Source organism: Paramisgurnus dabryanus, chromosome 2, assembly GCF_030506205.2.
Source record: "Paramisgurnus dabryanus chromosome 2, PD_genome_1.1, whole genome shotgun sequence".
Lineage (NCBI taxonomy): Eukaryota > Metazoa > Chordata > Actinopteri > Cypriniformes > Cobitidae > Paramisgurnus > Paramisgurnus dabryanus.
In genome coordinates, this window is record NC_133338.1 from 34,397,001 (window position 1) to 34,419,692 (window position 22,692).

The following is a 22,692-nucleotide window of genomic DNA, read 5'->3' on the forward strand; positions in this document are numbered from 1 at the left end:
CTCATTGTTGTCAATGTTCACTAGTATCATTCACATATAAGCCTTACAAACTGGACATATTTTGAGACTTTAGATGAGTGTCAGTGCTACAGTGACAGTAATCAGTTTCAGTGACGAGCCAGAGAGCTGGTTGTGTTTCTATGGCAAAGAAAAGGCTTGTACAGGTTCATACATTCATTATATTGAGATTTACTTACAAGGTTCTATATGTCATCTTAATAAATACAAATGTTTTTCTTTGTATCTTAACAGGTGATTTCTTATTTAACCAAGCTCTGTTCACTTTTTCCCTAATGATGATTTTTGTAATAGTTTTTTCTCAAGGTAGAACTGACATAAAACATGATTAAAGAAAACATCCAATGAAAGATGCTTCATTTGTGAACAAAAGAAGAGTAAAGAGGTTTAAAAGGATCTACTGTAGGGTGTCCACAAAAGCATCAAACTCGTCAATGTTCTTCTCATAAATCGCCAGTTTCCCTGGAAGCGAGTCCTGCAAAAAGGGTTGTATTGTAAAATTTTTGAATTTTTGACCACTAACAAATATTTAAATTAATATATTATCAACACAAATCATTATTTAGTAGGGGAGCGCAGGGTTAGTTGTAACACGGACTGTTTACATTGTTGCACAAGGTTAAGCATTTTGTTTTTCAGTTGTTACAAAAAAAAATTTCCCGTTTTTTTTTTCATCCAAAAGATGCTGTCCCGCAAATTATTAGAAATGTATAATGTTTTTCCAGAGAGTTGATGATGAACGAGTGTTTTGGTGGCATGTAAGTAAACATTTTCGGTTTCTAAGTTGGGTGTGTAAGATACCAAATCCAATGCTTTGTCATATTAATCAGTGTCTTGTTGACTAAAACATAGCATCGTTTGAATATGTCTGCAGCTCTAGTAACTTTTTTGGTGGGCTTGAAAATATTTTGAACCAGCGGGGTAAGTAGTAATGCTGTGTTACAACTAACCCCTCAGCACTTACGATATGAAAACTGCTAACGTAATACAGTTTTGTCATAATTGTGCTGCTTTTTCTCACATATTTAAACATTTGTATCCATTTTTAATTCTAACTATTGTTAGAAAAGGGCTGGATGAATGAATATAGTGTGGGTACCTGTCTATTATAGACAGAATATATAAACAATATCCACTTTAAGTATATAGACAAAATAGTATTGAAATATTTGCCAGCAAACTTAATTTTTAGCAAGTGTTACAACTAACTGTTACAATTAACCCCACCTATGGGGTGAGTTGTAACATTTGCACTTCTTTCACGTTTGGTGTAATTGTCCAAGAATGGTAAGTACTAGAAACAAACTTCAAATGTTCATTTGTAGCAGAGATGTGTGTGTTGCTTGTGTAAAAATATAATTAATCAACTCAAATATTTTTTGAATGACTGAGCCAAAACCAAAAAGCGTTAGGTTGTGTCCCGCTCTCTCCTAATAATAATAATACACAATACTCTTGAGTATCCAATAGTATGTGTAATACAACTGCATGATTCTCATGTTTTAATTTCAGAATATTTGACTTAATGGTCCCCATACAGATTGCAAAAATGTTAGGTATGTAGTGTGTGGAGAATATGTTGTTGTTTTTTTACCAAGTCTTCTGCCATAGACTGAGCGCTGACTTCAATAGACAGACTCGCAAGCTGAGGAGGATTTTGAAACTCTCTATAGAAAGTGCCCAGGTCCATTGGCAGAAGGTCGTCCTTAGAGAACGCAGGTTTCTGTTCAGCACACATAAACACAGAATCCACAGTAAACAAGGTGGACTTTTCTACAGGAAGTGTTATTTATTTTTAGCTCAAAAACACATACTAGAGCAGGGCTGCCAATACTCCGTCCTGGAGGGCCGGTGTCCTGCAGCGTTTAGCTCAAACTTGCCTCAGCACACCTGTCTGGAAGTTTCTAGTACGCTTAGTAAGACCTTAATTAGCTGCTTCAGGTGTGTTTGATCAGGGTTGGAGCTAAACTCTGCAGGACAACGGCCTTCCAGGCTCCTGTGACTAGGGGCGGGCTGCGTTCACATTATCCCAACCAAACCGCGCCTGATGCGTTTGACCCCTAAAGCCTGGTTCATTTGACTAGTGGGATTCGCTCTGTAGTCTGTACCGGGTGCGGTTTGGTTAATCGAACCCTGGCCGGCTTGCAGGGGTGATTGCAAATCGCGCCAGAGCGCAGTTCAAAAGGAGAGACGTCAGCTGTGCAACCACTAACATTCATTTGCCTTCGTAAAAACCTTCTGATGTGCGCAGCAGGTTTATGTGAACGTCTGGGCTGCACACGTGACAAATCAACTAAGCAATAGACCAATTTAGAGTAGACGTCACAGTTACGTCACTGCAAGCTGCGCGCGCAATGCGGTTGCAGAAAAACAGTGGAAATGAATTAGACACGAGTGAAAAGAACAAGATAACTCACTAGAAAATGTCCTGTTGTGCTGTTAAGTGTCAGAATAAGAATGCCAAAAAAGATGGCTTTCATTTTTATAGAATACCATCGTCGAAGACATCATTTGAAGATAAACGTAGGTGTTTATGATTACAATAAGCCCTTAAACGGACAGAATGGAGCGAGGAAATAATCTGGAAATCTTTTAATAATTAGAATAGAAAATAATAAGAGAAGATGTCCGGTGTTCTGTCGAAGTCTGTTCCCTCCATGTGTTTCTTATAGCGTTTTTATCACATTACAATTATAATTTATTCAGAATAAATGTTTTTTTATACTGAAAAAACAATAATATCAACAAAAAAAATTATATTTCATAATTTTTTCGTTTTCTATTATTTCTTTTTATTTCCTTATATTTTAGCTTATGTCTTCTTCCTGTTTGTTCTAAAATTATTAAGTTTACATACTTAATAAATATATAAATATAGCGCACACACACACACACACACACACACATGATGTAAAGTGTTATTAATATATAAACAGGCCTTTTTAATGTATGTTTAAACATAATACTTTTAAAATAGTTTTAGAACAAACACGTAAGATAAATATAAGGAAGAAATAATAAAAAACAGGAAAATGATGAAATATTTAATAAACGCTATTATATATAATACATGATAGTATTGCTTTTATATGTACTTTAGCGATTCAGACTATAAAAATAATTGATTTAGCAAAAAAGAACAATACATTTACATTACATACATGCATTACAGTAGCCAAGCCATTTAAAATTTTTATCTATCTAAAAAATAAACGTAACGTGATTAAAACGCTATAAGAAACATTGCACTAAAGGGAAACATAGGGGAATCAGACTTCGACAGAACACCGGATCCATAAAAATCACGGTTTAATGCTAAAACACTTCACAACCCTACTGCGGAGCAGTCACTTTCTGCAACCAGTTTGGCTCCGCCCACAAAAAACGTCATCTCTGTTTGCAAACACGAAATTGGTCTATATCATCGTGCACCAAAGGACTCAGAATAAACAAAAAACACATAGATTTAACATTATGATGGTATCCATTGTTAACATAGCTCTTTACTTCCTGCTTTCTTCAAAACATTCACATCCTAATGACGAAAGCATGCCTTGGTTCGGATCGGTCAAAGTACAGTGTGAGTGCATTAGGGCTGTGCAAAAAAACGCCTGCGATTCTCATGCTTGTTTCATCAGTAATGCCGGTTCTTGATTAGTAGTAAATTGCCATCAGCTGCGTTCAGATGGAGCTGCGTTTACTACAAAGAGCCGTAGTTCCCAGAGAAGCTAGGCAAAATCGTGCTCATAATCAAGGAAAATCGACTCCGATAATCTACGGTTGAACTACGGTTCTGTGTAGTAAATGCCACTCCATATGAAAGCAGCTGATCGCAATTTACATCTAATCACGTAACCGGCTTTACTGATGACACACGCATGAGAATCGTTATTTTTTGCACTGCCCTAGAGTGCATGCTTTTTTTAGCCTCCTTAAGTAATCACAAACTCAAAAGCTTCAATTTGATGTACAAAACTGCATCACTCAACATAATGTATTAATGATTTGAAATGAGTAGAGTCGGCATTAGATAAATGATACAGCAATCATATAGCTTTGACTTTCAGCTCAGAGTTTAGGCTTTCTTATTTTATGAATAATTGACTTGTCTGAATCAATAGATTCCCTGTTAAGGGCTTGATAAAATCCCTTTTGCCGTCAGTCTTTTCTCTTACGTAGAGTCAATCACAAAAAGGCCTCCAGTCCCTCTTTTTGACCTTATTCTAATCAGCTCCCTATTCACTCAACTTTCTGCTGATGCAGTGCTTCTCAATTTGCTAGCTTTGCATGAAAATATAGTTATCAACATCTGCAGAAGGAATCGCTTAGGTTACTCACGTAACCCCGGTTCCCTGAAATAACGGGAACGAAGCATTGCGTCAGTTTGCTGACGCTATGGGGGAAACTCCTGTTTACTCCGTGATTGAAGCCTATTGGTTAACGTCTGTAGAAAATACAGACCAATGACGTTTGAGCCCGCGCGGGGGCGTGGCACACGTCCCTATATAAGCCGGTGAAATACGTCAAGAGCTCATTATTATTCGACTGAAGCGCGCAGCCGAATAACACTCGCTGCGTAGACGTTTGTAGCACGGCCAGCGACGCAATGCTTCGTTCCCGTTATTTCAGGGAACCGGGGTTACGTGAGTAACCTAAGCGTTCCCTTTCAATACGGTTCACTTCGCATTGCGTCAGTTTGCTGACGCTATGGGGGAACGTAATCCCATCCCGCCGTGCATACACAACGGACTGAGGTGCCCTTACCGGAGAGACACTGCATGTGGCCCTAACCCAGCATATACATAGCTCTAGCGAGCGCAAGTGTAAGCACCATATATGAGACAGTAATACGCATACAGTGAAGTTTCTAAACGCACCATGATGCATATACAATAGAGCACAAGACGGCGGGTTCTCTGAGCGCGCCGCGAGCTGTGCATGAATTATTAATAGGTAGCCATGACGGTGAGCTAACAACGCACCGTGAAGGCATACAGAAACGCAGTCGCGTGAATCATTAAGCCGATAAGACCTGTGCTTGTAAGGCAGGGACATCCAGGCTATAAAATCTGACAAACGTAGACGGCGAGGACCAGCCGGCCGCGTTACAAATGTCAACGATAGAAATCCCCGTAGACCAAGCCCAAGATGAAGCCATACCCCTCGTGGAGTGAGCTTTTAAACCAACTGGACAATGTTCATTCAGGGAGGCGTAAGCCAAAGCAATGGCTTCGACGATCCATTTAGATAGCCTCTGTTTAGTGAGCGGCATACCTAAGGAATGTTGCGCGAAGCTTACGAACAGCTGATCTGACTTGCGGTATGAGGCAGAACGGTCCGTGTATATTCTTAACGCTCTGACGGGGCAGAGCGTGTTCGGGGTTTGTTCGCCGTCCGCCGTCGGAAGGGCGAGAAGTGAAACCACCTGAACTCTAAATGGCGTGGTCAAAACTTTAGGAATGTATCCCGCTCTCGGTCTAAGGATCACTTTGCTATCGTTAGGACCGAATTCCAGACACGACGGGTCAATTGAAAACGCGTGTAAATCGCCCACTCGTTTAACCGATGCCAACGCCAGGAGGAGAGCGGTTTTAAACGAGAGAGCGCGCAGGTCAGCCTGTTCGAGGGGCTCGAAAGGGGGACCGCGCAGCGCTTTCAGGACCGTGGACAGATCCCAAGACGGGACCGTGTTAGGTCGCGGTGGGTTTAGTCTGCGAGCGCCTCTGAGGAATTTAATGATGAGATCATGTTTTCCCACGGTGCGACCGGCGATAAGGGCGTGATTCGCCGTTATCGCCGCCACATACACTTTAAGCGTCGAGGGCGCGCGACCGCTGTCCAGCATTTCCTGCAGAAAGGAGAGAATATGCTCCACTTCACAGGTGTTTGGGTTTAAGTCTTTCGTCGTGCACCAGTCAGAAAAAATAGACCACTTTTGAGCGTAAAGGCGCCTGGTAGATGGGGCCCTAGCTTCAGTTAGAGTATTTAACACCCGTCCTGAAAGGCGTGATGGTTGCCGTTCAGAGACCAAACGTGTAGATTCCATAGCTCCGGCTGTGGATGCCATATCGTCCCTCTCGCCTGAGATAGGAGGTCTTTCCTCAGCGGTACTGGCCATGGTGCTGATGTTTTCAGCTGCCATAGGTCGGGGAGCCACGGTTGATTGTGCCAAAACGGGGCGACCAGAATTATCGCGCATTTCGTCTCTCTTATCCTCTGAAGGACCTGTGGTAACAGAGCCACCGGAGGAAAAGCATACAGAAGACACGCCGGCCATGCTTGCGACAGGGCATCGTGATGTCTCGAGAAGAAGATCGGGCAATGCGCGTTCTCGTCTGATGCAAACAGATCGATCTCCGCCCGGCCGAAGACGGTCCATATTCTCTCGAACGTCTGAGGATGCAGTCTCCATTCTCCCGGCGGCGGACCGTTGCGCGAGAGAATGTCTGCACCCGTATTGGCTACACCCGGTACGTGAGTCGCCTTTAACGAACGTACGTTCGCGTGAGCCCATAATAAAAGCCGTTTCGCCAGCCTGGATAGGGAGCGAGATCTCAGCCCTCCTTGGTGGTTTATGAACGAAACCACCGTCATACTGTCCGACCGCACTAGAACGTGTTGATGTTGGAGTTTCGGTCGAAAGTGTCGTAGCGCCAAGATAACCGCCCACATCTCGAGGTGGTTGATATGTAGCTGAGACAACTGGTTGTTCCACGCACCGAAGGCGAGCTCGCCGTCGCAGTGAGCGCCCCAACCCGTCGCAGACGCATCCGTAGTCACCACTTTCCTCCTGCTCACGGAGCCGAGCTCCGTGCCCGAGAGGAAAAGGTGAGGGGATGTCCATATCGAAAGCGCTTTCACGCAGCTGTACGTGATTTTGATTAATAAGCGGCCCGACAACCAAGCACGGGGCGGAACTTTCGCTTTCAACCAAAACTGAAGCGGCCTCATGAACAGCATTCCCAACGGTATTAGTGGGGATGCTGCTGCCATCAGACCCAGCATTTTTTGGAATCGTTTGAGAGGGAGATGTGAACCCGCTTTGAACGATGCCGCCTCGCGTCTGACCGTGAGCGCGCGTTCCTGTGTAAGCCATGCCCGCATCTTTAATGAGTCGAGCGTCGTGCCTAAGAACGCGATTCGCTGCGTGGGGGTGAGCAAACTCTTCTGGAGGTTGATTTTGAACCCCAAATTCTCCAAATGCTGGAGTACAACGGTCTTGTGCGCAGTAATTTCCCTCTCTGACTGTGCTAGAATAAGCCAATCGTCGAGGTAATTCAATATGCGGATGCCGCTCTGTCTGAGAGGGGCGAGAGCCGCATCCGCACATTTGGTAAATGTGCGTGGTGCCAGAGATAATCCGAAGGGCAGAACTTTGTACTGGTATGCTGTCCCGTCGAACGCGAATCTTAGGAACGGCCTGTGACGTGGCGCTATCGGAATGTGAAAGTAAGCGTCTTTCAGATCCACTGATATGAACCAATCGCCCGGTCGAATTAACGCCATGATTCGTCTGGCTGTAAGCATTTTGAACGGCCGTTTGGCAAGAGCGCGATTCAAAACGCGTAGATCCAATATCGGTCTGAGGCCGCCGTCTTTCTTTGGAACGAGAAAATAACGACTGTAAAAGCCTGATTCGCTTTGATCCGCCGGGACCGTCTCTATCGCGTCTTTTAGTAATAAAGAACGCACCTCTTCCCTGAGGATCTGTACACGATCGTCTGGGACAGTGGTGTAGAGAACGCCGCGAAACCGGGGTGGTCTCCGGGCGAATTGAAGTGAATAACCGTGTTGGATTACGTTTAGAATCCAGCCCGGCATTCCGGGGGTGGATTGCCAAACGTGAAATTTGACGGCGAGCGTCGATATGCTTATGGACGTTAAGCCGTGTGTGTGTGTTTGTGTGTACAGAGGAGGAAATTTGCTCTTTTTGTGAAAAGGTAAAAATTTTTGTTTCGCTGTTACAGCGAGGGTGTGTCCAGCGCCCGAGGGGACTGAAACACGCAGAACTTTCGAGGGCGGGCCGGCCGAAGCGGGACCAGAGCCTCTTTTCCTCCTCAGACTCTCTTCAGGGAGGCGGCGCCGGCGTCGGGTCCAGCGTAATCCGAGGACGGGGACCGCGGCGTCGAGGCGGGCCAGCCGGTCGTGCAGGACGCTGGCGCTTGACCTCCGGTTCAGCTCTCTGCTGGGGCTGAGCTGGTGCTGGCTTAGGGCGTTGAGCTGGCGGCGGTTTTGGGCGGCCGGTCTCAGACGCTGAGGCAGATCGTTTTGGTAGAAAATGCCGCATAGCCTGCGACGATTTCTGTGCCTCAGTGAAGCGCTGGGTGAACCCCTCCACAGCGGAGCCGAAGAGCCCCGACGGTGACACGGGCGAGTCAAGAAGGGCAACCCGATCCGTGTCCTTTATCTCCGTCAAGTTCAGCCACAGATGTCTCTCCAGAACAACCAGGCTGGCCATGGCTCTTCCTACAGCCTGAGTGGCGACTTTAGTGGCGGCGAAGGGCCAGATCAGTCGCGCTGCGCAGGTTCTGAAAGGTCGACGGGTCCGGACCTGCCTCGTCCATGTCACGGAGGAGTTTTGCCTGGTATACCTGCAGCACCGCCATCGTATGGAGAGCGGATGCAGCGTGGCCGTCGGCGGCGTAGGATTTCGACGCCAGGGTCGATGTCAGGCGACAGGGCTTTGATGGGTGGTTCAACTTCGCCCTCCATCCGCCGGCTGAAGACGGGCAGAGATGGGCGGCGACAGTTTCCTCGAGCGGCGGCATCTTGGAGTAGCCGTGTTCGTCGGCGCCGTCCACTACGGAGAGGACGTGGGAGACGGCGCTCTGAGCTCGGGTGGAGTGGGGAGCACGCCAAGATTTGGTGAGCTCCTGGTGAACCTCAGGGAAAAACGGCGCCTGCCGTTGGCGGGACGATTGACGGCGCCCGGGCTGCAGAAACCATTCGTCCAACCGGCTGAGTTGAGGCTCTGACGGCGGCGACCACTTAATGTTGAGCTCCGCCGTAGCTTGCGTCAAGATGCGGATGAGCTCAGAGTCGTGAGGACGCGACTCGGTAGGTTCATCAGCGGCGGCTCCGTGGGCGTCGTCATCCGAAGCCGCCCAATCCTCTAACTCCTCAGAGGATGACATCACTTCCAAGTTGTCACCGGACCCAAAGGAAACCATGCCGCTAGCACTCGGCAGGGGGCGTAGGTCCTCATGGGCGAAGGTGACAGGGTGACGGCGGGGAGACAGAGCACGCGGGGGATGAGCCGGCGTGGACTCGGTCTCAGGGCGTCTTCCAGCTTCACGGCTCCGCTGCTGTTTAGGCGGGAGAGCACAGGAAGCCTTCCGTTTAAAGATCTCGAGGCGGGAGCGCAGCACCGCGATAGGAAGGAGCTCGCAGTGGGCGCAGCCCGCCTCAGCGAGTACGGCCTCGGCGTGGGCAGGACCCAGACAGATGACGCACTCCTTGTGGAAATCCTCCACAGGCAAAGGGGCTCGGCAGGAGCCGCAATGCCGAAGCGACATTATCTCAACGCGCTTCTGCTCTCTTAGATAACTCTTTTTAGTCTCACCGGAAAGCGGCAGGGGAACACGCTGGTGTGTTGTAGTCCGCTGCAGTGCTTGGATCGACGGCGAGTAAGGGCTTCTTCTTCGGAGCAGCGAGAAGGTTCGCGCTGAAGGAGAAAAGTAATGAGCTCTTGACGTATTTCACCGGCTTATATAGGGACGTGTGCCACGCCCCCGCGCGGGCTCAAACGTCATTGGTCTGTATTTTCTACAGACGTTAACCAATAGGCTTCAATCACGGAGTAAACAGGAGTTTCCCCCATAGCGTCAGCAAACTGACGCAATGCGAAGTGAACCGTATTGAAAGGGAACCAGCTAATTCTCCCACATTGTTTAACTATGTGCTGGTACACTTACAAAGTCAACCATGACAAAGTCATCTTGTGGCTGCCCCCCGCTGTGGCTAGAGTTATTTGAATGCAGACTGCCTTGCAGTGGGGATGAAGGGTCCGGAGATGGAGGAGGATGCACCTGCGGGCAGAGATTAACACTGTTAGAAACAGGTTGTTTTAATCATTATGTTTGTATTGTTTTGTATTTGTAAGTTTGCTATATCTGGAATATATATATATATATTTTTGTAGTTTTAATACCATTGGGTCATTCTCCTCCAGGTCATAGGCTCTTGGAGCAAAGGCAGCAAAAGGGAGATCAAGACCAGTCATCGTCACCTGAGCACATCAGAAAAAAATCCTTCATATGAACACACTACATTTGAAAGTTACTACATTTACATGCTTTCATTAGATGCTTTATCCACAATGCCACTCACAGTTCCTTTATTATACATTCATTATACATCTATGAATGAATGTATGTAAATAAATCGTATTATTGGTAAAAATAATGTTTGTGCTGAAAGCCCAGTATTGCTCACTTAGCTGTGAAAGTATTCTGACCTGAGTGGTGGTTTTGTTGACAAAAGCTCCAACTTTCCTGGTGAAGGTCGTCTCTGGAGCATCAGATGGGGACCCAGTCTTCACCTCACTATAACATACACATCCTTGCTCTTGAATCATACTTAATCTGACAAGATGACAATGATTATTAATTTGAATCTTATTACACTCTTACTTGCTGCAGGATGTGGGTGGGGCTGGTTGTGGTGATTGTCTAGTAGGACATGATGGGGTACGACCATGGTCAGCTGCAGTGCCATGATTTGGCTGTGCTGGCACCTGTGGGACTCCACCCTCTTTAGCAGGCACGACCATCTGATTAGAAACAGACATACACATGTTCACATCAGCCAGGGAAGAACTACCCATAAAGATGCACCCAATTCTGCAATGTTCTGTGGGCAGCACAGTGTGTACAGTACCTGGTGAGGATGTGCAGCAGCAGTACAAGCTGTAGGGTGGCACAAATCGACAGTGCCCAGGGGTGGAGTCTGATATGACAGACGGGAGCTGTACAGCTGTAAGACACAGAAAGACTGATCAGCATCAGATGTCAGAAAAACATTTCCTGTCCTGTAATTTTATTGCAGAGCAGAAAGCAAGAAACAAAAGAAGGTGTGTCTCAGCAAACACACAAAGGCTTCGAATGGCAGGCAGGTGAGCTTAAGGAGAAAACAGCAGTGACTGTAGTGTGCTTTATTTCGAAACTGTGCTCAAACGATCACTTACAGGCTCAGGTGATGCTGTATAACCCTCTTAATAAAAAGGTTATAAGATGTTATGAAGGATAAGCAGTGGATTTGGGGTTACTGGGGCAGGCCACACACACTCTGTTATTAATTATCCAGCTGCATGCGTGTACACATCACACACACACTGGACTCACTTGCTGTGAGATGCCAAGCCCCATGAGGGGAACCTTCAGCGTTGCCATCAGAGCTGGCTTAGGTGTCTTAAAATGTGCCTGACTTACAGTGCACACACACTTACACAAAGAAAGAAAGAAGGAAAGAAAGAAAGAACAAAGAAAGAAAGAAAGAAAGAACATAGAAACAGAAATGAAAGCACTAACATAGGAAGAGATACTGAAGAGAGAGAGAATCTGGTGGCATGGTATCATAAATGGGCATTACTGTCTTTTTTTCGGTCTTTTTTAGTGATGTAATATTAAAAGTTTACAATTGATCACTAAATAATATGTTGAACCACCTATGAGGCTTCACCTGTGCAAAGAAACTGTGGAAGGGCTACTGTTGATAGGACAGATGGGCAGATGACGACAAGAGTTATTACCTGTGATGGTGGGGAAGTGGAAAAGGACGTAGTGCACACTTCCTGTGAGTCTTCTATCCCGGCATAGGCTCCTCCATCATCCTCTCCGGGTGCTCTGAGAAAGTGGAAAGAAATAATGAGATGGGAGATGAAACAAGACAGTTTGAAACACTATATTACTGGTGGTATGTAAATAAACCAGCTAAAGGTAAAATACTGGTATTAAAAGTTTATCTCCACCTCATTTAAAATCTATTGCAGAGATTTCACACAAGGGTTAATTACAACATGTGTAATACTTCTTTACATCCTATATAGAAATGTAGAACTTTCGACTAAATACAATTTTTAATTGTAACTTTGTTTGAAAATGATATTGCATGGTACATTCATACAGTAACTGATTTATTTTGTGTTAATTGCACCTGTAGCTGCAGGGATGCATGTGTGCCATATTGGTGAAGGGACGCTCAACAAAATGATCAATGATGATACCCATAATGGGACCTGTTCTCTCAAACTGCCTGTTAAATACAATAAAAAAACATCACACCACCACAAAGGAACAATAATAAAAAAAAAATGTTTCATCATATTTGAAAGTTGCATACAGGAAGCTGTAATGTATACCTTGAAGACATTAGGGCCAGGTTAGTGCGGTAAGCACAGGACAAAGTGATGGTGCCTAATGGAGTGCCTACAATACCCACCCGCACCGTCTGAAATCCTGCAGCAAGAAAAAGACAAATAAATAAATACAAACAAGCTCTTCAGAGAACATCTACGTGCCGGTTATTTATTTTTTATTACTATAATATTACCTTCCCCGAGACCTGTCAGTTGGACATCTCCAAAATAAATCCTAACAAAAAACATTAATGATCATATACATGATATAAGTAGCATTGTGAAGTGAATTGAAGTGTTATCAACAGGAATGTGAGAGAGCAGATGTATGATGTACCTGTACAGTATGACATAATCATGGCCTTGTTTACGTGAAAGCTTGTAAGCAGGTGTCACTCTGGTGATGGCCAGTAAAGACTTAAGCAGCAAAGACAGTCGATTATAAACTGTATAGGACACCTTAATGTCCTTATCACACCTAGGAAAAAGATCATTAACTGCAAACACTGCTTAACAATTGCCATTGAAAGCACAGACTTGCTGATAATGTAAATGTGGATAGCTAAATGCTTTTTCTGTTTGTGTGTTGGGGGGGGGGGGGGGAGTAAGGGTACTTACTTCTCATTCATTTCCAAACACCATGTCTCCAGCTCCATGGAGTCCCCCTACATGGGTAAACAGAACCACCAAGGTAAGCATCACCTTACCAAGTAAGGCAATTCATTTACTGTATCATAGTATATTTAATATGTGACCCTGCCAGTGGAATCCAAGCTAAAGTCTCAATCTATTTTTGAGATTAGGAGCAACAAAGTGTGAGGCATTGATTTCAATCTTTGACATTTATGTATCAGGGGGTCCCCAAACTCGGTGCTGGAGGGCCTAATGAAACACATGAAGCAGCTTATTAAGGTCTTCCTAAGCATACTATAAACTTCCAGGCAGATATGTTGAGGCAAGTTTGAGCTAAACCCTGCAGGACACCAGCCCTCCAGGACCGGGTTTGGGCACCCCTGATGTATATGTATGATATCAAGGTTATATTTTCACAGAATGATTTATGTGGAAAACAGTTAATTACCAAAAATGACTTCTATAGGTCAGGCAGAGTCAAACATAATATTGACAGTGAATTAAAAGAAAAATTGGACCTCTGATGTTTTAAGGGAGATCTCCACACACATGGATCGGCCGATGCCAGGCAGTTGCCCAGCAAGAGCTTTCTTTGCCTCATGGGTCACCTCGGGGATGTCTTTAATTGCCAGATTAAACTGAAAGAGAACAATAAACACAGAAAAAAAAGATTTTATCTTAGTTACAATATAAAAAACAGTACACTTGTCAGAGATCATCCCGGGCATGTCTTACCCAGTCTGAACCTGTTGGTGATGAGGATGAGCAAGTGCTGATCTTTTCCCCGAGACGTGCTTGAACTATGACTTGCACTGTCTGAAAAATAAACACAAACCAAGGCTCATCATCACCTTGTCGACTTGGGTCAGGTGCAACACAGAATTTTAGCTTTGATGTTGAGTGAATAATGCAGATACCTTCAAGGCAAAAAATTTGATGAATTTATCCAAGTCTTTCTTGTCCTGTGGGCTGAGATCACTATCCATTTTCACACGAGCCTGAGACATAAAACACATTAATCTAATATTTTCTGATGCATTTAAAAATAATTGAAAATCATGTCAATAAGTAACGCATATGTCCAGATGGTTTACAATCATATCTCTGTGCTAACGCTTTAGCAAAACACACGCACATACTTACAGCTCATCACAGAGTCCAAATTAAACTGTTAACAGTACGCAGTGACTGACTGTTTGAAACGACAAAATACAGCACAAAAACGTCTGTATTTTCAAAAAATCACACCACCACAACGCTACATAATGACAGTCGTCCCATTTTTGTTTGTTTTGCTTCTTGGCCAGGTCAAAAATGACGTGGTCGCTCGATCGATTCAACAACGCCACTTTCGTTTTATTGTTAAATATAGATAAATATATCTAATAACATTGGGATGTTTATTCTAACATATTATATTTAAGAATAACATACACATTATAATATACCATATATTGAACTAATATATACATTGTTTCAGCTTTAATTAAACAAGCAAACTCAAATATCGAAAGTGCAGAGCGCGAAAGGCAAAATATTCCAACGTGACGTCAAATTTGAATGTCGGCGTACACAAACAATCCACGGTGCTGAAAATGAAACAACAATTTTAAGTATATACGTTTTTAATCATTTTGTGTCTGTCTTATACGTAAATCCGTTGAGTGATGTGAAAGAGTTTGTTTTAAAAGTTAGTTGCGCTTCGTTATCTTTAAAATATAGTCAGACGAAAATCTGAATCATGTAACTAGCTCTGTTAATTTAAGTGAATGCTAAATACTGTTATATTGTTTAAACAAGAAATTATCAGGCTTAAAAAAAAACGATTAATGCGTTCAGATTTTGTCATAGCGATGTTATATTTGTAGTATAACTTACCTAGTATTTTATCCTGTAATTCAACGTTTAGGTAATGAATTTATATATAACACTGCAAACTAGGATGCTGTATTTGGGTGCACTGTGGTTTAGTTATTGAAATCATGTTTTATTTCACTTATTTACATTCACTTATTAACATTTGTCCACAGGTCCTCCTGAATGATGTGTAGAATGGCAATATCTATTGCAATCCTAGACTGTGACCTACTGCTGCATGGTCGTGGGCACAAAACCCTTGATCGGTTTGATATTGAAACAGTATCAGATGAATTTCTTCTGACAACATTTGGTTTTCCACGTGAGTTCATTTATTACCTGGTGGAACTGTTAAAGGATGATTTGTTGAGACGCACACAGAGGTCTAGAGCCATTAGCCCTGATGTTCAGATACTTGCGGCCCTGGGTTTCTACACAACAGGATCCTTTCAGAGCAAGATGGGAGATGCGATTGGCATCAGTCAGGCCTCCATGAGTCGCTGTGTTTCCAATGTTACTAAAGCTCTGATTGAGAAAGCACCTGAGTTTATTGGCTTCACAAGGGATGAGACAACCAAGCAGCAGTCCAAAGAGGAGTTCTACAGAATAGCAGGAATCCCAAATGTCATGGGAGTAGTGGACTGTGCACATATAGCCATAAAAGCACCTAATGCAGATGACTCTTCCTATTTTAATAAAAAAGGATTTCACTCCATCAATTGCCAATTAGTATGTGATGCCAGAGGCTTGTTGCTTAGTGCTGAGACTCATTGGCCAGGTAGTCTGACAGACAGAGCCGTCTTTAAGCAGTCCGGTGTGTCAAAGCTGTTTGAAGAGACGGATAATGTCGATGGCTGGCTTTTAGGTGAGACCTATTGTTTTGCTTGCTATGTTGTTTAAATTGTTCTAGATGTTTCCTAAGAAATACTTCTCTGTACTTCTACTACAATGTTTTATGACTTTTACAGGTGATAACCGTTATCCTTTAAAGAAGTGGCTGATGACTCCAGTGCAGAGCCCAGAGTCTCCTGCTGACTATCGCTTTAATATGGCTCACACAACAACGCATGAGATTGTGGACCGCACATTCAGAGCTATTCAGACACGTTTTCGGTGTCTGGATGGTGCAAAGGGTTACCTGCAGTATTCCCCAGAGAAATGCTCTAGTATCATTCAGGCCTGTTGTGTGCTACATAACATTTCCTTGCAATCTGGCCTTGATGCCTGGACTTTTGAGAGGACGGAGGCCACAGATCAGTCGGAGGAGGATAAAGATCCCACTGATACCGTTGATCCAGAGGCTCTAAGAATTAGACAGGAACTCATCCAAAACCATTTTAGCTAAAGAAAATACGATTCACCATTTCACACTATATGCTGTTGTTTTCCTGCGTGCCAAGATTTTGTTATGATTGCACAGTGTAATGTGTGGCTCAGTTGTGGTCTTTGTAAACACAAGAACTGCAGATTTGGAGGCTTTTATTCATTTTAGTAATAAACAGAATTATGACTGTAAGGAATAAGGGAAAGAGATTTTTAAATGTGATTTATTTATTGTGTTTTATTTTCTTCTGTTTGATGTTATCAGTTTAAAAAAAATCAATAATAAAACATTACAACAACGGTGTGTGCTTTTATACAGTATCTCTTTATGTGTAGAGTTTGTAGAGGAGTATTAGTTTACTCCAGGTTCTCTTGTTTCCTCCCACATGCCAAAAACTAGCAGGTTAGGTAAACTGGACATGTCAAGTTATCATTCCCCCAATGTGTGTGAGGATTAACTTTTGTATAGATTAATGGGTTCTCGCCACAAAAATAGTCATACATGCTGGAATTGAGGATAAATAAAAGGTGACTTTTGTCTTAAAAGCTCTTTCCAAACAAGGCAAACCTTTAAAAGTTAAAATGTATTAAGTCCGTACTCTCATTTTGTTTAGTGCCTAACATTAGACACACGTAGATGACTCATTAGAAATTTTGTCTTTACAAATGCTGATACAACATAAGACAAATACACTGGTGTTCTTAAACACCACTTAACGATATATCAGCCCAAAAGTAAAAGCCTTTTGAATTTAACTGGTTAATTTATTGCATTGTTGGCGGTAAGAGTAAGTAGACTGCTTCTGCTGCTCCGGCGGCTTGGCTGTCAAAGGAGATAAATCAACTGGTTGTTTAATGAGAGTCGCAGTCTCGTCCGGTGATGAATGTGTGGAATAAGAAGAGAGACCGCGGTGAACAATGACGTCCTGTGCTCAGTGTGTGTGCGCGCGCGCGTGCTCATTTTGTAATGTCATTACTTTAGGCAGTCAGGAGAGCACAAAACCAGCGAGACTACACTGGACCACCATTGCAATAAAGACCTCCGCTATTCTTCTATACTCTTTAAACAACTTTCGAGAACAAAGTAAGTATTTATGTGCGACCGTGTCGTTTTCTTTGACTCTTTGTATTTTAAGTTGAGAATAAGGCCATCATTGACTTTACCGCATTTATATCTTATCCGCTGGCTGATCTGGATGCAATCTAAATGAAAATCGTAGCCATTAGCTGCACTAATTAACTTTATTATAACATCTATGAAAGATTGTTGTTTATAAATTGATTATTGTTCAAAAGTGCTACAAAGGTTTTAGCCAAGCTGCACTAATGTTCTTAAGTGTTTATTATCTTTGATATATTATTATTAAAAAAGTTATTAATTATCTGCAGTAATATAACAATTGGTTGTTATTTTTGGTGTATTATTATTATTATTATTATTATTATTTTTCTATTATTAGTAATAATAGTATACTATTACTATTATAGTATAATATAGTATACTATTACTGATAATAATAGTATTATAATAGTAACAGTAATAGTAGAATCATATATAATTTCTTCCTCTTTATCCACAGTGATCATGACAGAATCTATTCGGAAGATGATGAGGGCAAAGCTGGTGGTTTTAGGAAGGGATAACTGTGGGAAGACCGGTAATATGCAGTGCTTTATATGATTTTAATGATTCTAGGTCTGTGAGACTACTTTTGACTTGATCTGTTCCTCTTTTGAACTCCAGCTCTGTGTGTCAGATTCATCACCAAGCGATTTATTGGAGAGTATGAACATAAAAGGGGTAACACAATTCAAATAATATACACTGTTTGTCTATTGACTGAGCAAACAGGAAACCTGTCATTTTGAATCTGGCAACAGAATGCACAATCTGTTGAAGTGGTTTTCCTTTAGTCTGGAGTGCTGAATTTTTCTTTTGCCATATATTTTGTGTGTATCTTAGAGGTCACCTACAGGTGTCAGAAAATCGTGGATAAAGAGCTGATTGAACTGGAGATTTTAGACACTGTTAATAAGGTACGGCATGCATGAGATCAGTTGTATTCTGGCAATTCCATGCAAATGGCAACTTTATTTTTTTGAACCACAATGATATCTCAGATGTCAGTATTTGGTGGTTTAAATGCCCATGCAAAATCTCTGTTAAAGTTTTTAAAGCATTTTGTATTATTATTTTAGTTAAGTAAGTGTAAATATCAGAATCGTCACATCCATAATATTGTTGAAATCCACATATAAAATTAAATAAGTATTAAATGTTCTTTAAAGAGACATACTTTTCATTTGTTGGTTATTGCTTCTTGTTTGCCCCTACACATAATTCCTACAATGTATTTTGTTTCCCATAAACTTGTTTCCTTATTTGTCACATCCATAACACATGCATGTTTCACTTTCATAGAAAACTCGTAAATAGACTGTGACTTTATACTTCAAGTTTTGTCCCATCCATAATGCTTTTATCGCTCATCCTGTTTCATACCTAATAAGGGGTCGTCTCAGTGTCGTTTTGCATCTGCTGCTGTTTTACAGGCACATTTTATCCACCATTAAAAAGAAAGACAACTGGATGTTTTTTAAAACCGCAGATGAGATACAGGACTCTCTGAACTGTTCCATTCCTTTCATGTCTCTTGTGTTCAATCTCAGGCTGCCTGAGGGGCTTTAACAGTCCGCCTGCCATTGATCATGTTACAGAGTAGAGCGACATGTGTTAATTTACAGGGTTAGGTAACTTGTAGGGCTGCTTTATGTGAGAGTTGATGGGGATCACATCCTTTGTGCTCCAGAATTGTGTATCAGAGTCACATCTGAGAAAGCCTAGCTGTTCATCACCTGCACTATTACATCATCTTAGACCTTCACTTACCTCATCCCATGCAAGAGGTGATGAAATACTAAAATGTGTCTGTGTGTGTGTCTGTGTTCAGGAGTGTGTAGGTCCTGCCTCATCCTCTCTGGAAAGTTCCATTAAATGGGGTGATGGGTTTCTCATAATGTACTCAGTGACGGATCGCAGCAGTTTTGAGGCTGTTTCACGCCTGAAGAAATTAATTGATCACATTAAACAGACACTTGGTAATACTGACTATAAGACTAATACTGTAGACAAATAGTTGTTATTTAATAACACTGTTCTGGCATCATCAGTGCCTCGTTGGACGTTAAAACATATTGTATTGTGCTAGATTTAAGTTATGTGTAGACTCTTTACTGTTATTCATCACTGTGACTCATCCTGCTTTAATAGGTCTCAGTTCAGAGGTTTTACTTCTGGCAAAAAACAGTTTGACTCTCTTAATATAGTACTAAACAGCCTTTTGTAACAGTAAGCTAGCTAATATGAGATATATAGATGCATTGCGAGAGAGATGGGGACAAATATCCCATCACAGTACTTCCGTCTTTATAATCTATCTTCAGTTCCTGTCATTTTAATGTTTTTTATGCGGTTTGTATATTTTCAGGCATTCCAACAGTCATTGTAGCCAATAAATGTGACATGGAGAATGGACGAGAAGTAAGGACAGATGAAGGACAGGCTTTGGCTTCAGACCTCAGGTCTGTATCACGTGATGAGTGCACTCTAAAAATTGCTGGGTTGTTTTTGCTGGGTTAAAAATGACCCAATGTTGGGTTGTTGTTATGCAACCAAGGGGGATAATAACCCAGCATTTGGGTTAAAATAACCCAGCATTGGGTAATTTTTTTACCTAAAATTGAGAATGACCTATTTTTCCCCTAAAGGGTGGGGTTTTATGGGAGCCCATAAATAAAAAATGAGAAATATAATTACTTGGAAGATAAACACTTATTTTAAAGGACAAGTTCGGTATTTTACACTTAAAGCCCTGTTTTCAGATTGTTTATGGTGAAATAGAACGGTTTTGACTGAAATTTCGACATATGCGGCTGCCCCGAGAATTTTCGGGTGTTTGTGTTTCACCTTCCACCTTTACAATGGGTTTATAGGTGCACTGGAACAATCCTTTCTAAAATGCATTAAACTTTCGTTTACAAAGACGTGAAACTCACCGAGTCAGGGGGGTTCACTGGTATGTATGCCCACATAAAAATCGCTGCAAAAGATGCTTTCCAACAGCTGTTTTAGCATTCGTTGTTAACTTGTGGACCTATTTTTCCAAACGTCTCACACCCGTACATTCTTCCGCTGAGAGCTTGAATAATAGACACTCCAGCCCAGGTGGTGGCGCTAATCCGCCATTGCCAATAGCACGAATAGAAACAAAGTTCCCGGCGCGGAGTAATACCGTACCTCACAAGACATCTAATACATGTCAATGGAGTTGGCAAAAACTACAATAAAACCCGTTGGAATGCGTCTTTTGCGGCGATTTTTGTGTGAGCATATCAGTGAACACCCCTGACCACTCGGTGACTTTCATGTCTTTGTAAACGAAAGTTGAATGCTTTTTAGGAAGGATTGTTCCAGTGCACCTATACAACCCATTATAGAGGTGGGAGGTGAAACACAAACTCCCGAAAATTCTCGGGGCAGCCGCAGATAGGTCGAAATTTCAGTCAAAACCGTTCTATTTCATCATAAACAATCTGAAAACAGGGCTTTAAGTGTAAAAAACTTGTCCTTTAAGGAAGAAAAAATAATTTTACCTTTATTCAATGTTGTGGTTCCGGGGATCCGTAGGGTATAAGTTTCCCTTTTACATTAGCTATTAAAGGATTAGTTCACCCCAAAATGAAAATGAGACCATATTTTATTCACCTTCAAGCCATAGCCGTACATCTTTTTTTTTTTAGCCAGGCACATTCCATCAAAAACCATGGAATTCCATTTTATAATGTTAGTAATTTATATTTTGTTATATTTATATTGCGCTTTTCTGCAGCACTCAAAGCGCTTTACATATGAATGGGTGAATCTTCTCACTACCAATGTGCAGCATCCACCTAGATGATGCGACGGCAGCCATATTGTGCCAGACACCCACCACGCACCAGCTTATTAGTGGAGAGGAGACAGAGTGATATAGCCAGTTATAGGCTATATATGGGGATGATTAGTAGGCCAATGGGTAAGTTTGGCCAGGATGCCGAGGCACACCCCTACTCTTTTTTTTTTTTTTTTGAGCTTTTTATATGGGGCACTACTATCCAATGGCATTATAAAGCTGAAAAGAGCCAGGATATTATTTAATATAACTCAGACTGTGTTTGGCTGAAAGAAGAAAGTCATGTACACCTTGAGGGTGACTAAAAGATGGACTCATTTTTTGTTCTTTGATAAACTATACTATACACCGCTGTGTTTTGGTTGTTGTTGATATGTAACAGCATAGCTTTGCTGTTGGTGATATAGGTGCAGTTTCTTTGAGCTCTCTGTAGCAGAGGACACTACAGCAGTGGAGGCTTCATTCTGCCAGCTGGTGCGTGAAGTGCGTCAGGAGTTTCAGCGACATCTGCTGGCTATGGACAAGCGGTCACGTATGTTGCAGATGAGGCATGTGCTCAAAAGCAAACTCACACGGAGCAAAACCATGCAGTGGTGACCAGACTAAATGCAGACATACTCCCTGCATTCACAACCACAGTGCCCAAACCAAACATCAGTATGGATTTAATTTAATGTCTACTGGATTTCCAAGTACTGTTATGGACAGTTTTATCTGCATTTGTGCAGTTTATGAAAGCAGCTACACATTATAGTATTACTTTTAACTGTGCAATGTAACATTTTTGTGCCAAAAATAGTATCAGGCCCATCAGGTCCCAAATAGGTTAATGTGCCCAAACATATGCTATTGGATGATCACTGAAAAACGTAGTTGTCTCTGCACATTTAACTGGTACAGGTTAACATTTGCAAATGACACAGTTTACCTTTAAGCTCCATTGACCATATACTGCTCATTTACTTTCACTGTTATTGGGATACTGCTGCTATTTCTGATTGTACATTTCTTTAATTTAAACATCCCTGTTTAAATAGACTCTAAAAACAAACGGTGCTATATAGCACCAAAAGTGATTCTTTGCTCGTTATCACAGAAGAACCATTTTTAGTGCCATAAAGCACCAGTGAAGCACCCGTGTAGAACCATATGTGGTGCTATATGGCCCCTTAATGGTTCTACACAGGTGCTATACAGGTGCTTCACCGGTGCTTTATAGCACTAAAATGGTTCTTCTATGATTACGAGCAAAGAACCACTTTTGGTGCTATATAGCACCGTTTGTTTTTAGAGTAGTTGTAAGCCACCCGGTTGTAAGGGTGGTAAGTCATGCTGTATATTTTTGTAGGTGCTAAGGTCATTTTAATAGGCTTTGCATAAATTGGGCAGATGGTGTGCATCATGGCAGATCCGTATTATAATTTTCGATGTTTGGATGCTCTTTCAGTCCAGTTTTACTCTCAAATGCCATATGAGATTGAAATGTCAAGTAGGGGCAGAACTAGTTTTATAATGTTATTTTTAGGCAGACATTTTTTTTTTAGATGTTTCATA

General features: G+C 42.3%; 3 protein-coding genes across 4 annotated transcripts; 2 read left to right on the top strand and 1 right to left on the bottom strand.

The window, feature by feature from the left end:
• Positions 1–228: 228 nt before the first annotated feature.
• On the bottom strand, positions 229–14,336 carry atg13 (ATG13 autophagy related 13 homolog (S. cerevisiae)). Of its 2 annotated transcripts, XM_065289480.2 has the most exons (18): positions 14,150–14,336; positions 13,924–14,004; positions 13,742–13,822; positions 13,525–13,644; positions 12,992–13,038; positions 12,711–12,851; positions 12,568–12,608; positions 12,377–12,473; positions 12,172–12,270; positions 11,768–11,861; positions 11,361–11,459; positions 10,897–10,992; positions 10,650–10,789; positions 10,475–10,562; positions 10,169–10,246; positions 9,933–10,046; positions 1,613–1,741; positions 229–493 (listed from the first exon to the last, which is right to left on the bottom strand). In XM_065289480.2, exons 2-18 carry the CDS (start codon positions 13,990–13,992, stop codon positions 416–418), a joined length of 1,611 nt encoding a protein of 536 aa, XP_065145552.1. In that variant the 5' UTR covers positions 13,993–14,004; positions 14,150–14,336; the 3' UTR covers positions 229–415. The 2 variants fall into 2 exon arrangements, with proteins under 2 accessions (XP_065145552.1, XP_065145553.1); XM_065289481.2 differs by lacking the exon at positions 11,361–11,459.
• A 193-nt stretch (positions 14,337–14,529) lies between these two features.
• harbi1 (harbinger transposase derived 1) lies at positions 14,530–16,441 on the top strand. Its single transcript, XM_065289593.2, has 3 exons — positions 14,530–14,619; positions 15,037–15,728; positions 15,832–16,441. Exons 2-3 carry the CDS (start codon positions 15,047–15,049, stop codon positions 16,206–16,208), a joined length of 1,059 nt encoding a protein of 352 aa, XP_065145665.1. The 5' UTR covers positions 14,530–14,619; positions 15,037–15,046; the 3' UTR covers positions 16,209–16,441.
• Positions 16,442–16,812: 371 nt separating this feature from the next.
• Positions 16,813–22,176, top strand: LOC135778945 (ras-related and estrogen-regulated growth inhibitor). The gene is made up of 7 exons (XM_065289592.1): positions 16,813–17,270; positions 17,767–17,844; positions 17,931–17,987; positions 18,150–18,223; positions 19,138–19,285; positions 19,675–19,768; positions 21,546–22,176. Exons 1-7 carry the CDS (start codon positions 17,105–17,107, stop codon positions 21,733–21,735), a joined length of 807 nt encoding a protein of 268 aa, XP_065145664.1. The 5' UTR covers positions 16,813–17,104; the 3' UTR covers positions 21,736–22,176.
• Positions 22,177–22,692: the final 516 nt, after the last annotated feature.

Bases quoted from the DNA above. Each gene is read 5' to 3' on its own strand.
- atg13 (XM_065289480.2), bottom strand. From the start codon at position 13,992: ATGGATAGTGATCTCAGCCCACAGGACAAGAAAGACTTGGATAAATTC. The intron at 10,790-10,896 runs GTACTGTACACA...GTTTCTAATCAG, and splicing joins CTGCTGCACATCCTCACCAG to ATGGTCGTGCCTGCTAAAGA. The intron at 494-1,612 runs GTAAAAAAACAA...CCCTTTTTGCAG, and splicing joins AGTCTATGGCAGAAGACTTG to GACTCGCTTCCAGGGAAACT.
- LOC135778945 (XM_065289592.1), top strand. From the start codon at position 17,105: ATGACGTCCTGTGCTCAGTGTGTGTGCGCGCGCGCGTGCTCATTTTGT. The intron at 17,271-17,766 runs GTAAGTATTTAT...CTTTATCCACAG, and splicing joins AAACAACTTTCGAGAACAAA to TGATCATGACAGAATCTATT. The intron at 19,286-19,674 runs GTAATACTGACT...GTATATTTTCAG, and splicing joins TCACATTAAACAGACACTTG to GCATTCCAACAGTCATTGTA.
- harbi1 (XM_065289593.2), top strand. From the start codon at position 15,047: ATGATGTGTAGAATGGCAATATCTATTGCAATCCTAGACTGTGACCTA. The intron at 15,729-15,831 runs GTGAGACCTATT...TGACTTTTACAG, and splicing joins TGTCGATGGCTGGCTTTTAG to GTGATAACCGTTATCCTTTA.